Here is a 13,043-nt window from a genome sequence, read left to right as displayed (position 1 = left end):
CTGGAAATGCACAGTGGGGTGTGAGAGGTGGAGACCAGTACTGGGAGGTCTTTCTTTTCAGTGCTTATTATACTTTTGTATCTTCTTAAAAGGAGAAACAAGGATGCAAAAGCCCTTAGCTATTAAGTATAGGACTTACCTGAGTTTAAGGATAGTTCATCACTTTTGGAGACCAGCTTGAAGACTGTGTGTGTATGATTTCGATGGAAGATGATGGGCAATATTGAGTAGTTCCACAGTCAGCACTAATTCAGTCTGAATACCTGGAATTTCTCCTGTCCGCACTGGATGTAATTTGACCACAACTGTTCCCTTTGCCACAGTTATACTGGCTCACTCATGCTTCCTTCATTGCCAGTAAAGTTGGGCAATTACAGCTCTGTGCTGTGGGAGGAGTGGGTCACTGCTGTAAGTGAAGAGACTTACCTCATTGCTGCTTTGATCTCAAGCCTCAGTTTACAGAAAGACAAAAGCAGTATGAGTACCCAGTTGTTATTGGAGACTTTGATGCTGTGTTCAATGAATACCCAGGGACTACCTAGTTTGTTGGTTTTTTTTTTGCTTGTACAGCCAATGGGTAGCAGGCATCTCTGCCCAGCACAATTCTGCCACTGAGGGTGCACTAACATAGATTTTTTTTGCTACAATGTAAGATCGATTTCCAACATATAAGCATTGGCACCAAATATATATATATAGAGAGAGTTTGATTGTTCAGAAGAAAGAGGAATGCTCCAGTGGATTTGGTTTCTTTCTGCCACTGTGTACTCAGAGCAGCAGGAGCTCTCTGTGAGTCTGTAGTAGTCCAGCACCAGTGTGCTAATTCTTTGAGTCCCATTAACCTAAATATTTTTTGAGAGAAGGAACACATCAAATTTCCTCTGACCACAGTTGTAAGGATGTCACAACACTGGCATGTTTTGTGTTATCGTATAACACGTTGTCTCTAAAAGATTGCTGCATTCCTGTATGTTTTTAGAGCAAAAATATTTACCAGCAGGTTGTTTCATCAATGTATGGTGACATTAATCCTAGGATTAAAAAGTTCCATAAGTGCTATTGACATGAGTTGAGTGTTCATGTTCCCTGTTTCTTGTTGAAATTCAGTTCTGCGGATATAGGGATTGTTTTCTTCTTAAACTCACCCGAGCACACTAATGTGGTGAGTCAAGAGCATGTCCTTTTTTTTTTTTCCTTACCAAACACAGTATAGTATGACCTTGTGACCCTTCTTCATCTCAGTATGAAAGTCTACAATATCCTTATTATCACAATAATATAACATTTTTCATTAGGCTTATTTATCTCCCTCTTGTGGGCTCCTTAGGGGCTCTCTCAAGATGAAGAAGAGTAGGTTTCTATGCCATTCCTGATTCTCATTGCGTCCTCCTTCCTGCCCTCAGGTTTCACTGCTATTGAAGCTGGCTGCAGCACTGCCATATGGTGCTGCTTGTTATGAGAACTCACATTTCATAATTCAAATTCTAACATCGTTGTGTTTGATTGGTCTCCCAGCAGCCTACCTCCCCAACAACCCCAAGCAAACCAGTGGTGCCACTGGAGTGGGCATCTGGAGTGGTACCTAAGCCTGACCCAACTGTCATCAACAAGCACATAAGAAAGTTAGTGGATGTAAGTACTCAAAAGAATATATTGGTCAAAGAGAACGTTCATTTTGATACTGTAATCATTGTAAACAATTTCATTTGAGGTTTTTGAGCAATTATTGTGGTGGGGATAAATTTTAAATATCTGTTCACAAATTTGAGCTCTTGCTGATACTTTCAGAAATTTTTATATTTTAGTCCAGAAATCAGAGCTAACACTTATTAAGCAGGTTTCCAGAGGCAAAAATGGCAAATTTTCAAGGACTCACACATCACTAAGTCCAGAGAAGGTCTCTGGAAAGCCTCCCCTGGACCAAGCGTTCTACTGTGCTTATCTGCTGGTAAGAGGCAGGTTTCTTGGTGTCGGTATGTCAGTGCCTGGTGGCCAAGCTGTCCAAGGCGTATTATGCATGGTAAAGATAGTACAGTCTTAATATCATTTTGAAAATCTGGTATGAGGTCACGAAGAGTTCCAGCTGTGGTCTTGCAGCTTCAGAATGAAGGTGGCATGATGAATGAAGCAAACAGAGCTACACAGTAGAAGGTCCTTTTGGAGAGACAGAGCCCTGTTGTGTTGGTGTGTGAGGGACTTTTGGTGAGGAACCAGGAATGCACTGTAGATAATGAAGCAAGATCTCCTTCTGCTTTTCACAAATTAATAACTAACTCTGGGGGGAACTATTAAATTCTGATCTCGTCCATATTACAGGTCAATAATTGGGATTATGTAGTTAAGGTAAATTAAAGTCTTTAGTCTCTCAACCAGACTACACGTACATTTTGCAGTTTCCTCTTTGTAGGTGCTCTTTCAAAAAAATAAGAAAAAAGTTTTCTTCTTTCTTAGAAAGATGCCAGAATTGCCCTTGGTGTTCCTATATTGTTGTTGTCATTGTCATGTGTTGATAAAAATCACCCCAAACTCTCCTTGTTTAAACCACATCCGTTGCAACTCCTTCATCTTTTCTGAACATGGTGGTCAAGGGAAATGCAGGCCCCTGTTCCACATCTTTAGCCTTGTTCAGGACATGTGATATTGAGTCTCACAGAATTAAAACACAGACTGGTTATGGATACAGCTCACAAAGAGACCCGCATCACCCTGTGCAACTGTCAGCATTTTTCCAGTATTTGTCATTTGCTAGCTGCCTTGGGTTGTGCTTTAATGTGTTGGTCTCAGTATAAAATGCTTTAATGCCCCTTACAGATCTCCTCAATTATTTTAAGACAGGATATAGGAATTCTTCAGCAGCTAAAGAGGGCTTGCAAAAGTTCATGCAGTCCTTTAAATTTGGTCCCATATCAATCTCTACTTGGTGTAGCTGAGGTCCTGTGATCATAGAGAGCTGGTTGAGGGAGGAAGTAGTTGTTAGATACAAAGTACTTGTGATCTGGATGTCAAAGTATTAATAAGAAACTAGGACTGAAACAGCACTGTGGCAGAGCAGAAGTGACTGGCTGAAAACAAAGTGAATCCAAAAATGCCTACAATTCTATGAGAAATCTGCTGTTGGGTTATTTGTGCTTGGTTTCCTTTTTGTGATATTCTTAATTAAACAAAGGGAATATGTCACATGGGGCAGAATTTTAGTGACATTTCCAAAAAAGAAGAAATAAAACCATGCACAACTATGACTGAGGAGGTATAGAGGAATTCCAGTAGTTAAATACTGAGGTCAAGTTTTCTTTAAAAATTAGTCTTTTTTTTCCCCCTCTATAGTCCAATAAATATGCATATTGAAGTGCCAATTAGCACTTATAGGAATAAAACAACGGATAGAAAACGTGATTAGTAAATGATTAGTAAAGTTGAATGTTAATGTAAATGTGAGGTTGAAGAGAGAGTACAGATTCAGGACAGTCTGGGGGTATGACAATAATTTCCTTCTGTTTCCAGTCTGTCTTCAGAAACTATGATCATGACCATGATGGCTACATTTCTCAGGAAGACTTTGAAAGTATAGCTGCAAACTTCCCCTTTTTGGACTCTTTCTGTGTGTTGGACAAAGACCAGTAAGTTTGGAGCTCTCTTGGTTTGTTAATTTGTTTTCTTTTTGCTTTTTTTTTTCTTCTTAATTTACAAATGCTTCAAAACAAAATGTTGAAGAGGCAATGTCTTCCAGACCTCCAACCTTCTCATGTCTGTCTTCTCTTTTAAGGAAATTAGTATTAGGTTTAAATGTTGAATTCTATTCTCATTTAACTTCTTATGCTGTAGCAGGTTCAAACTGGAGTCCTGCTTTATCTGATGCTTTAAAAAGCATCTATTCAAATAGATGCAGCCCCATCTGCCAAGGGAAAGACTGAGTGTAGTCACTTGTGATGTACGGATACGCTACAAAGGACATCAAGCAGCAGGAGGATGTTTTTGGGCAGTCCCTTCATTTTGAGTTCCCCAGGCTGCCTGGGTTGTTGCTTCCTTGCAGTGCTCTGCATGAACCGGTGGATACATCTGGCAGCTGAATGCCTCCAGCCCAGGCTTTCAGCTTACCAGAGCTGAGGATCTTCACAGCCTGGGAAGTAGCTAAAAGCTCTGTTTAAATAACATACAAAGGTTTTTTTTGTTTGTTTTGTTGAACTGCGTTCAGTAAAATCTTGGACTACTTGGGGACTTGGACCCAATACTTAGCATGCAGGTTCTGTCTAGATACCTTCCCATATCTCATGGCCTCTTGTGGTATAGCCATCGAGCACTCCATTTGCTATTTGGTAGGACTGGTGACTAACACCAACCTATAACCTCTCCACAGCTGGCTGGGGTAGTAGTGGCCATATGCCTCAGGAGTCTCCTCCACACGATGGCCTGCTCCGTGCCACCAAATTCTCTGATATCCTGAACAAGTGAGGGACCAAGGCCTGTGCTATGAGTTCAGTGTTTGCAGTTTAATGAAGAATAAGAACAACAAAGGCTCTAAGGGAAAGCTTGTTTCTTCTGCCAGGACTGTTCTAGCACTTTCCAAGAACATATTTTGTGTGCTGCATGCTTTTTGTAGCGAGAAGATACTGCTGGGTTCAGTGTCACAAGCAGTAACAGATCCACTCTACTTTTTCCTAACAGAGATGGACTCATAAGCAAAGAAGAAATGATGGCTTACTTTCTGAGAGCTAAATCCCAGTTCCAGTGTAAAATGGGACCTGGGTTTATTCACAACTTCCAGGAAATGACCTATCTTAAGCCAACTTTCTGTGAACACTGTGCAGGTTTTGTAAGTATGTTTTTGTAATCATAAATCTTACTCATAATTTCTTATACTCCAGCATAGATGGGGTGAACCTTGCTCCATGCACTGTTAAAGTTTCTTCAGCTTAGCCAAATGTCTCATTGCATTCAGAAGCACAAGGTATTTCCTCCTGTTGTAGCTGCAGAACCCACTTTTGGTTTGGTGGTTCCTGAATACTGACATTTGTAAGAATTGCTGTTGCAGGTAAAAAGATAAACTATGTTAGCTAAGGGACATTAGGGACTGTATGAATGGCCTCATGTGGTTTGTCTTAACTTCTTTAATTCGGCTTGATTTCTCATGTAAACAAACTCCAGGGAAAATGGATGTCTGGAATGGTACATGTAGATGAAGCAAAAGCCATTCTGTCTCAGAACATGCACATGGCAACGTACCTCTGCTCATAATTCTCTGAACAGCCATAACAGCCTTTATCCTTTCTCTACTGAATTAACAGAACTTCTGTTTTTGTCAAGAAATTGGCTGCCAGCAGTTCTATAACATGAGAAACATTTGAATGTATTGGTTTTTAAGTTGCTTTTTCTCTCAGTCATAGCTTACAAGAAGCCAGTTATTGGAGTGCTGTATACAAAATGTGAGCACTTGTGTGGCTTGCAAGCCTCTCCCACCTTTTTCCACTTCAAGTGCCGTGAAGAAACATGAATTATTATAGTTTAGATGTCACTTACGGATGCAGCAGACGTGCATGCTTGTGCCTGCATGCAGCCACACAGATGAGTGAGAAAGGCTGGAGGCCACCAGGGCAGAGGCTCCTGCTCTCTGCCCACATGTGGCCCAGCTCAGGGTGTGAAGCCAGAGCACGTCCCTGCTGCTCCATGCTAGCTTGCTGTAGATAACAGCAGCAAAATACCCTGCTTCTGGTATGTGACCTTTCCCATTCAGTCATACTTCTTCGTGGCTGAAAGTTATAACGACAGTACTACCAAGTACAAAAACATACCTCATCTCAGGCTGGCCCTTTTCCCTCACTTCTGCTTGGCACCCATCACACCAGGACCTTCACGTTCCCTATTGCAGCTGCTGATCAAGGCCAGGGGAAGAAGGAATTCTGCTCATTTCCACTGGAACTGCAGAAGCCTCAGAAATGAGAGTCAGTGCTGATTCAGAAGCCTGCAGGCAGGCTCTGCAGCTCCACTCCAGAAGAAAGAACATTGGGAACTGGCCTGAGCCTATTGTTTTGGGCTGCCTGCTGCCTTAGGAAAACATCATTGCATTCGTGACACTTAGTTCATGCTTGGAAGCCTTCCATCGCCAAGTTGGGCTGAGGAGTGTCCTGCAATGTCCTCCTTACTAGATATTTTTCTCCCTTATCAGTTTGCTGGCTAGGTTTTTCCATGTCTTCATGATTACAACTGGCACAGGAATAAAAATGAGTAAAGTATTGTGTAGGAAATGGAAATAAGGTCATTTTTCCTGCCAGCTCACTGCATTTACTAGCATTGTCCTGTGGATGAGCTGGGCTGATAGGACAGCAACCAGCCACAGCATGCACTGTGTGTTTGTTGTGCATTTCAGCACTGTCCAACCAACCATGGGTGGAAACTGTTTTGAACTGATGCAGTGATTCACCGTCAAAAAAATGTGAACCGATTGTGCAGCAGGATAAATGGATGTGACAGCACACTGGCCTCAGTACCAGTCGAACGTCTAATATTAAAACGAGATGAACTTTAAAGGTCAAGCTAAAATCTAATGCCATTCACCAAGTGAAACCGATATGCTTGCTACCAGTCTCAGTTCCGACGCACAGCTTGAGTTGCACCTCATGTCAGGGTGAGTGAGCAGCCACCCCTTCCAGGTTGGCTGTCCAAATTTGCACAGATCCTCTTACCCTGGCTGAAGCCAGCTTTGCCATAGAGCCGTGTCAGATGAATTCAAAGTTTTAGGTCAGGATTCATGTTATGTTAAGGAGAAAGCTCCTCAGAGGGAACAGAGCAGAGCTTTGACAACAGGAAAAGTAATCCACATCCCATCAAGTGGATCTGGCAAAGAGAGCTGGGGAAAGCGTAGTCAGAGGTGGCTCTTCCAGGAGGGGTCAACCACAGCCCCACAGTCACTGCACATCTACAGCATCTGCAGGAAAAGACCAGCCTGGTGGCCTTCTGCGAAGGAGGGATGGCAGCAGTAGATGAAGAGCAACTCATGTAATCTACCTGAACTTCAGCAAGGCTTTTTATATGGTTCCACACAATATTCTTGTCTCTTATTGGAAAAAAGCAAGCAGTTCTGTCTTACACAATATGCAGGTTTTTTTTTACTGTTTCTTTTGTGCTCCACATGGGCTGTGGCTCTTCCTTTTGGCCATTCCTTTACTCAGCACATTTCTCCCACACACTGCATGCCTTCATAGAATCACAGCAAGGAACCACATGCAGCTTCAACTGTCTGGTTGTGCTCACCCTCCCCATTTATGTTTTGAGGGAATTCAGGATAAACACACACTGCGGTCTCTCATCTTTTTCCTTTAGAACTGGACTCTCTCCTCTCTCTGCTGTTCAGAGTGAAAATATTTTTTTTTTAATGCCATCGTTGCAGTTACTCTCTTCTGAGTGTACAGGTAACAGTTTGCAGGGGATTTTTTTTTCCTACTTCCAAGCTTACATCACGGTGACAGCTTCCCAAAAGCAGAACACGTACATGCAGCCAGGGGGAAGGCCAATATTCAACAAGGACAGCCTCTGGGAGGAGGCAAAGAGGAATTCAGTGACTTGTCTGTCTGTTTTGGGCTTCAACCATTCTTAATGGAAGAAGTCAAGTGAATGGATCAGTCCACATTTGGGGACCAGCTCCAAAGCCACAAAGTGACTTTGTCCCCAGTGGTGTTTTTGTCTGCCATGCTTGAAGAACACAGGCCCTTCACATGCGTGTGGCTGGAGACCAGATGTACCATGGAAATGATCCCTCAGATGGCTCAAAACGAGCCAGAAGCAGAATGTGCTTTGCTGGATTTGGTAAGCCTGATAAGGACAGTGATTCTTTTACCCATTCCTGGCAGTACGCATCAGCTGTGCTGTTCTTTCTCCGGTAGTCCCATTGCAGGCAGAAGTAAGGGGGAAGCCACACAAGGCTTATCACATTTAGAGGAGGAGGTCTGCCTAACAGGAAGGGTGTTAAGAGCAGTTGTATCCTGTTTGTGCTTCTGTAGCCATTGGTACTTCCTCATTGTGACCTCGCTTTCCATCCGGCTTTCTTTTCTGATTCCTTGTTACTTTTTTTTTTTTTTGTCTTTCTTTGCAGCTCTGGGGTATAATCAAACAAGGCTACAAATGCAAAGGTAAATACATATATATTGCATGGATTTTTCACAATTCAGGTGGTGGGTTTTAGCAGAAGTCAACTGTATTTTTCACTGAAATGGCAGATTTCGCTTGAGGAGTCCATGCTGGCTGTGACCAGCAAGTGGTTGCTGCATCCCACAAAGCCTCACTGTAGCAGGAGAACACCGGTGCTGAAGGCCCGCAGCAGCCCCTGGGATCTGCAAGGGATCTGCAAGGTGCCAGTTTGTGCCAACAAGTGGCATCTTGGAATGCCGAGTGTCCTTATCCTAGCAGGGAAACATCCTGAAGTACATATCCTGAGACCTGGGGTCAGGAAAAGGTCTGCTGGCAGCACTGTCTGTATCATGTACATCCTCATGCCTGTACTGCAGGCTTGCTGCCCATGCAATGCATCAGTGACTGAGCTAAACAAATACTTAATTCTTGGACTGCCTAGCAGATGTCATTGCAAGATCTTCTGCAGAAGTTCAGCTTAAAAAAAAGTCCCAGAACTCTCATATCTCTCTCTTTCCTTCACTAAATTTTTTAATTGCTCACACTGTAACAAGCAGATGAGAACAAGAAAGCTGTAGTGGTCCTCGTTGGCCCCAAAAGTGCAAACCTATTTATTTCTCTGGCTGCAACTCTGTTATGCACAGTGCTGGGGCTTCATGATCATGTTTATAGGCAAGCTCCTTCCCTTTAGTCTTAGCCTGGCTCCTAGGAGAAGGGTGAAGGATTGTCAGGATGGTTTTTTTTTAGGACACTCCCTGTTCCTGTCTCCTTGTCCCACACGTGAACTTCTCCTTTGCAGGGGTGGGGAACATGCCCATGGTCTGAGCAACTACAACAGAGCCAGCTGTGGGCTATGCTCTTACCATCAGGCTGCAGGAAGGAAAGGTAAAAGTAAAGTTTTGCCACAGCTGCTCTATAAACTCAAGTTGAGATCTGAAAGCTGAGCGCTGTCCTGCATCATTGCTTGTAACCATGGCCCGGGGGGAGAGAGCAAAAGCGGCTCTGCAGAATCAAAACTAACAGGCAGTGAAGCATGTTGCTCAGATCTTGGTGGTCAGCAAGTGCAGCCAGTGCCTGTTCCCATCTGTACCACCCACTGCAAAACCAAGCAGGGAAGGTCCTTCAGTACCACTCAAAGCAACAATCTGATGGGAGAAATGAGATCTCTTAACCACTGCTCTTTGTGCACTCGTGAAGTCATCATTTCTGATGACAAAATCATCTCCCTCTTTCCTTCTGCTGCTGGAATGCCATAATATTATTTTTTTTAAACACAATAAATGATCCACTTTTGTAACCGTATTTGTTTGGCTAAGTCCCTCCAGCACATATGCTGACAACCCTGAGGGATCACCCAGTGGCTGTAACTTTACTATTCCCCTCCTACAGACTGCGGTGCCAACTGCCACAAGCAGTGCAGGGACCTGCTCGTGCTTGCCTGCAGGAAATTCTCCCGAGGAACCTCTGTGGGCAGCAACCATGGCTCCCTGCCCAGCAGCCCTTCCCTGCCACCAGGTGAGGGCACTCTTTTGTTTCTGTTTTCTTTCCGTTCTCATTGCAGGAGAGTTGGGCTAGATGACCTTTGAGGGTCCCTTCCAACACAAACAATTCTATGATGACTCTTTAAAGGCAGTGTCCTTATTGCCACTTGTCATTTTCACATCGTACCAATGCACCACTGCAAACCATCATGCAATTGCATACAGTGGTACATAGAGCCCTAGTCTTGAAAGAGATCTGACCACTAAAAGCTTGCATAAGCATTCCAGAATAACAAACATTTTCTTCTGAACCCTTAAATCCCTTCTTCCCCCCCTCCCCTTAACCAAGTTTTAAGATACCTCTTTGTAAAGGTCTTGAAAGAGAATATTTAAAAAGAAAAGAATTTACCTTCTCGTTCAGCCCAGGATGAAGTGTTTGAGTTTCCCAGCGTCAATGCAGAACACCAGGACCTCGACGGCAGAGCCATCACCCTTGTCACCGGCTCCTCCCGGAAGATCTCAGTGCGGCTGCAGAGGGCAACAGCCAGCCAAGCAACGCAGACAGAACCACTGTGGCACGAACCGGGCTGGAACGATTCAGGGTCTCACACTTTCCCAAAAATGAAGTCCAAGTTCCACGGCAAGGCTGGGAAGAACAAAGGCTTTGCAAAGTGGGAGAATGAAAAGCCCAGCATGCAGGCCGATGTAGACATAGATGCTGAGGCTCCTCAGCACATCCTGGAGCACAACGGCATAGAAACGCTTCCTGAAAGACAGGAATCTGAGGTGAGCAGAACAGATTACATTCTGCTAGTCCATAAGAGCATAGCCTCGTAAGTCATAATGCCAAATCACCCATAGAAAATTATTTTTTACACAGTGGCTTGTATTTACTGAAACACTGCAAATGGGGCTTTGGTTCGGAGCGACAGTGCTGTTATGAGTTGGAATCTTTTATTTTTGAGAATCATTAACATACCTGGCCAAATCCTCCTGTACTCTGCACTAGGTCCATAAGAAGGAGCATTTTGATAAACATCTGTGCCCAGGTTAGGGGCCTGGTTGCTGCTGTTTTTACCCACAGTTTGTGATTTCATGGCCTCATGCTTTGATTGATCATTTTTGCTAGAATGTGTCTGTTTTCTTTTTGTTACAGGATAGCTGACTGCTCTCCCTGAAACACCAAAAAACAGAGATGGCAATAGTAATACAGCAAAAGTTGACAGACTGCCATAGACCACATTTGGTCATAGGAAGTTTTCCTGTACCTCATACTTCTAAATTCAGCCATCACCCTGTTTTCCTAGCTGATAGGCGTTAAAAAAAGCACTATTTATTTTCACACACGATTAAGCCATTTGGAAGAACATTGCACGGACACAGCAGAACAGATCTCTGCACTCAGTGTTTTCTCTTGTATGACTTTGTGGAAACTTCCCCTCCATGCCAGTGAGGATATATTTGGCATCCTTTAAAAGTACTGCATCATTTCAGTATGCCTGCCAGCAACAACAACAGCGAGGACAGAAGCCAACCATCCACATTCATTTGATAACACTCCTTTTTCAGAGGCTTGTAATGATCTCTTAAGGAAAGAAGTAGGTGTGGATGTTGATTAAATCTAACAAAAAAAAAAAAAAAAAAAAAGAAAAGAAAAGAAAAGAAAAAGAAAAAGAAAAAAAAAACCCACAACCCCTTTCATTAGGTCCTCTACACTGAAATCCCTTACACACCTGCGGTTTTGAATTTTGGACACGTTTACATTGCTACGATAAGCACACATCCAACACTGTGATAGCTGTTACCAGAGGGAGGATCCTTCAAAGCATGTGTCTGGGAGTGAGGAAGTTCCAGGACACTGTGCAGGTGGTTGGTGATACTGCAAGGGAGAGGTGTCCTCTCTGCCAGCACTGGTTATGGTAGAATTAGTGTGTAATAAATGTCTTAGTTTTAAGTGTGTGTCTGGATGTGCGTATAATACTTCATATTTTTCCTCAGGATAGCAAGTCACACGTTAAGACTAAAATATGACACTAAGCATACATCCAAATTAAGCTTGTTAAGGTAGGCTCTAACTCCTCCATCTGTAGTGACTGGAGAAGCAGGTTTGAAATGGGATTTCTCAGAAGCATTAAGTTGCCTGAGAAGCACAGCCCTCACATGGAAAAAGCAAGGAAAATAAAGCCCAAGACAAAGCTCATACCTGAACAGCATGGTCCAAATTAGCAGACAAGTTGTTATCTTCTTCTCCCTTTGCCTCCCCACAGAAATAGATGTGGGGAACTCAGGCTTTGAATCAAAGCAACCTGAGTATAAGATGTCCTACAAAATTCAAGTCATTGCACCCTTTACCAAGGGATCAAGGCCTCAGGGTGAAGGAGGGCTTCCACTGACTTCCCTAACCAGACCTGACTGACTCCTCTGTGGTAATCCAACTGTTGGCACAGCACAGTGTACATGGGGCCTGCTCAGCTGTGCAGGTTTCCTTTGTTTCACAACCCCCCTAGTAATGATGGTAAAAATCTGAGGAGAAAAGGCAGAACGTGCTCTTACTGCTTGAAACTCAGAAATAAGCACTACAGCAAACACTGGGGCTAGAAGCATCCTTAGCTCTCACTGCTGTGGGCAAAGAGCAGAGACTAGCAGAAATATGTCCTGTGCTGTCTGTGATGGGTCAGGTGATGGGTCACCACACACTGACTGCTCATGCACCGTTACAGCACTCAGCTTGCACACAATGAAAATGATGTGGTAGAACATTTGAATAGAGAAATTTAGTTGCGATACAGGCTGCCAACGGATCTGTTGAGATAAGCCTTTTAACACTTCATAAATGAAATGTTCTTGTGCAACTCCATTCTTCACATCATGCAAGGGTTTTAACCAGTGCTCAGTCCATACAGCTCCGACCATTTCTCGCAGGCTTCTGAAAGTCAGTGGTAGCTCTTGGTCTGAAAGGTATTTTGCTCTCCTGTTCTGTCAGGCCCACAATCCATCCCCCCATCTGTTTTTCTTTGTTAGACAAGAAACTTTCTAGTACACAACCTTAGCAACTCCTCAAGATATTTACAGGCTTCTTCTCTAAGTTGTTCAAAAGTCAAGATGTTCCATGTCCTTCCAAGAAGGCCTCCTAAAGGACACATTTTTCCTATGTATACCATCATCAAGAGAGAAACTCACTCTTAAGCAAAAAGTCACATTCTTTACAGAAGCAGCTCTCACTTTCTGGGTGACTTTCTACTCGCAATTAGACTGCTTGAATTTCTGTCTGCTGCAGAAATCTCATCAATGCATCTCCTAAAAGCCCAGCACCTTTGGGCAGCAGTAGCTGGAGTTAAGTTGTAGATCAAGCACAGATTATGTGCATGCACACTCACACACCTGATCCTTCAAAGAAGAGCATTAGGATGTCCAAGAAGGGCTCATGAGAATGCTGGAAACCCT

General features: G+C 43.4%; 1 protein-coding gene across 3 annotated transcripts in view; it reads left to right on the top strand.

Moving 5' to 3' along the window:
* RASGRP3 (RAS guanyl releasing protein 3) overlaps positions 1 to 11,558 on the top strand; it is a 39,205-nt gene extending 27,647 nt beyond the window's left edge. For 2 of the 3 annotated variants that reach the window (XM_010706885.3, XM_010706886.3), the window contains exons 11-17: positions 1,516 to 1,632; positions 3,502 to 3,617; positions 4,663 to 4,810; positions 8,084 to 8,120; positions 9,508 to 9,633; positions 10,021 to 10,385; positions 10,756 to 11,558. In XM_010706885.3, coding sequence (XP_010705187.1) covers positions 1,516 to 1,632; positions 3,502 to 3,617; positions 4,663 to 4,810; positions 8,084 to 8,120; positions 9,508 to 9,633; positions 10,021 to 10,385; positions 10,756 to 10,764 — 918 coding nt within the window. In that variant the 3' untranslated portion in view covers positions 10,765 to 11,558. The remainder of the gene's footprint in view (positions 1 to 1,515; positions 1,633 to 3,501; positions 3,618 to 4,662; positions 4,811 to 8,083; positions 8,121 to 9,507; positions 9,634 to 10,020; positions 10,386 to 10,755) is intronic. The other variant, XM_003203939.4, reaches the window with a different exon arrangement.
* The last annotated feature ends 1,485 nt before the right edge of the window (positions 11,559 to 13,043 follow it).

The sequence above is a fragment of the Meleagris gallopavo genome, chromosome 2 (genome assembly GCF_000146605.3).
Source record: "Meleagris gallopavo isolate NT-WF06-2002-E0010 breed Aviagen turkey brand Nicholas breeding stock chromosome 2, Turkey_5.1, whole genome shotgun sequence".
Lineage (NCBI taxonomy): Eukaryota > Metazoa > Chordata > Aves > Galliformes > Phasianidae > Meleagris > Meleagris gallopavo.
The sequence above is the reverse complement of the archived record's forward strand: the minus strand, read 5'-3'. Positions and strand labels throughout refer to the sequence as shown.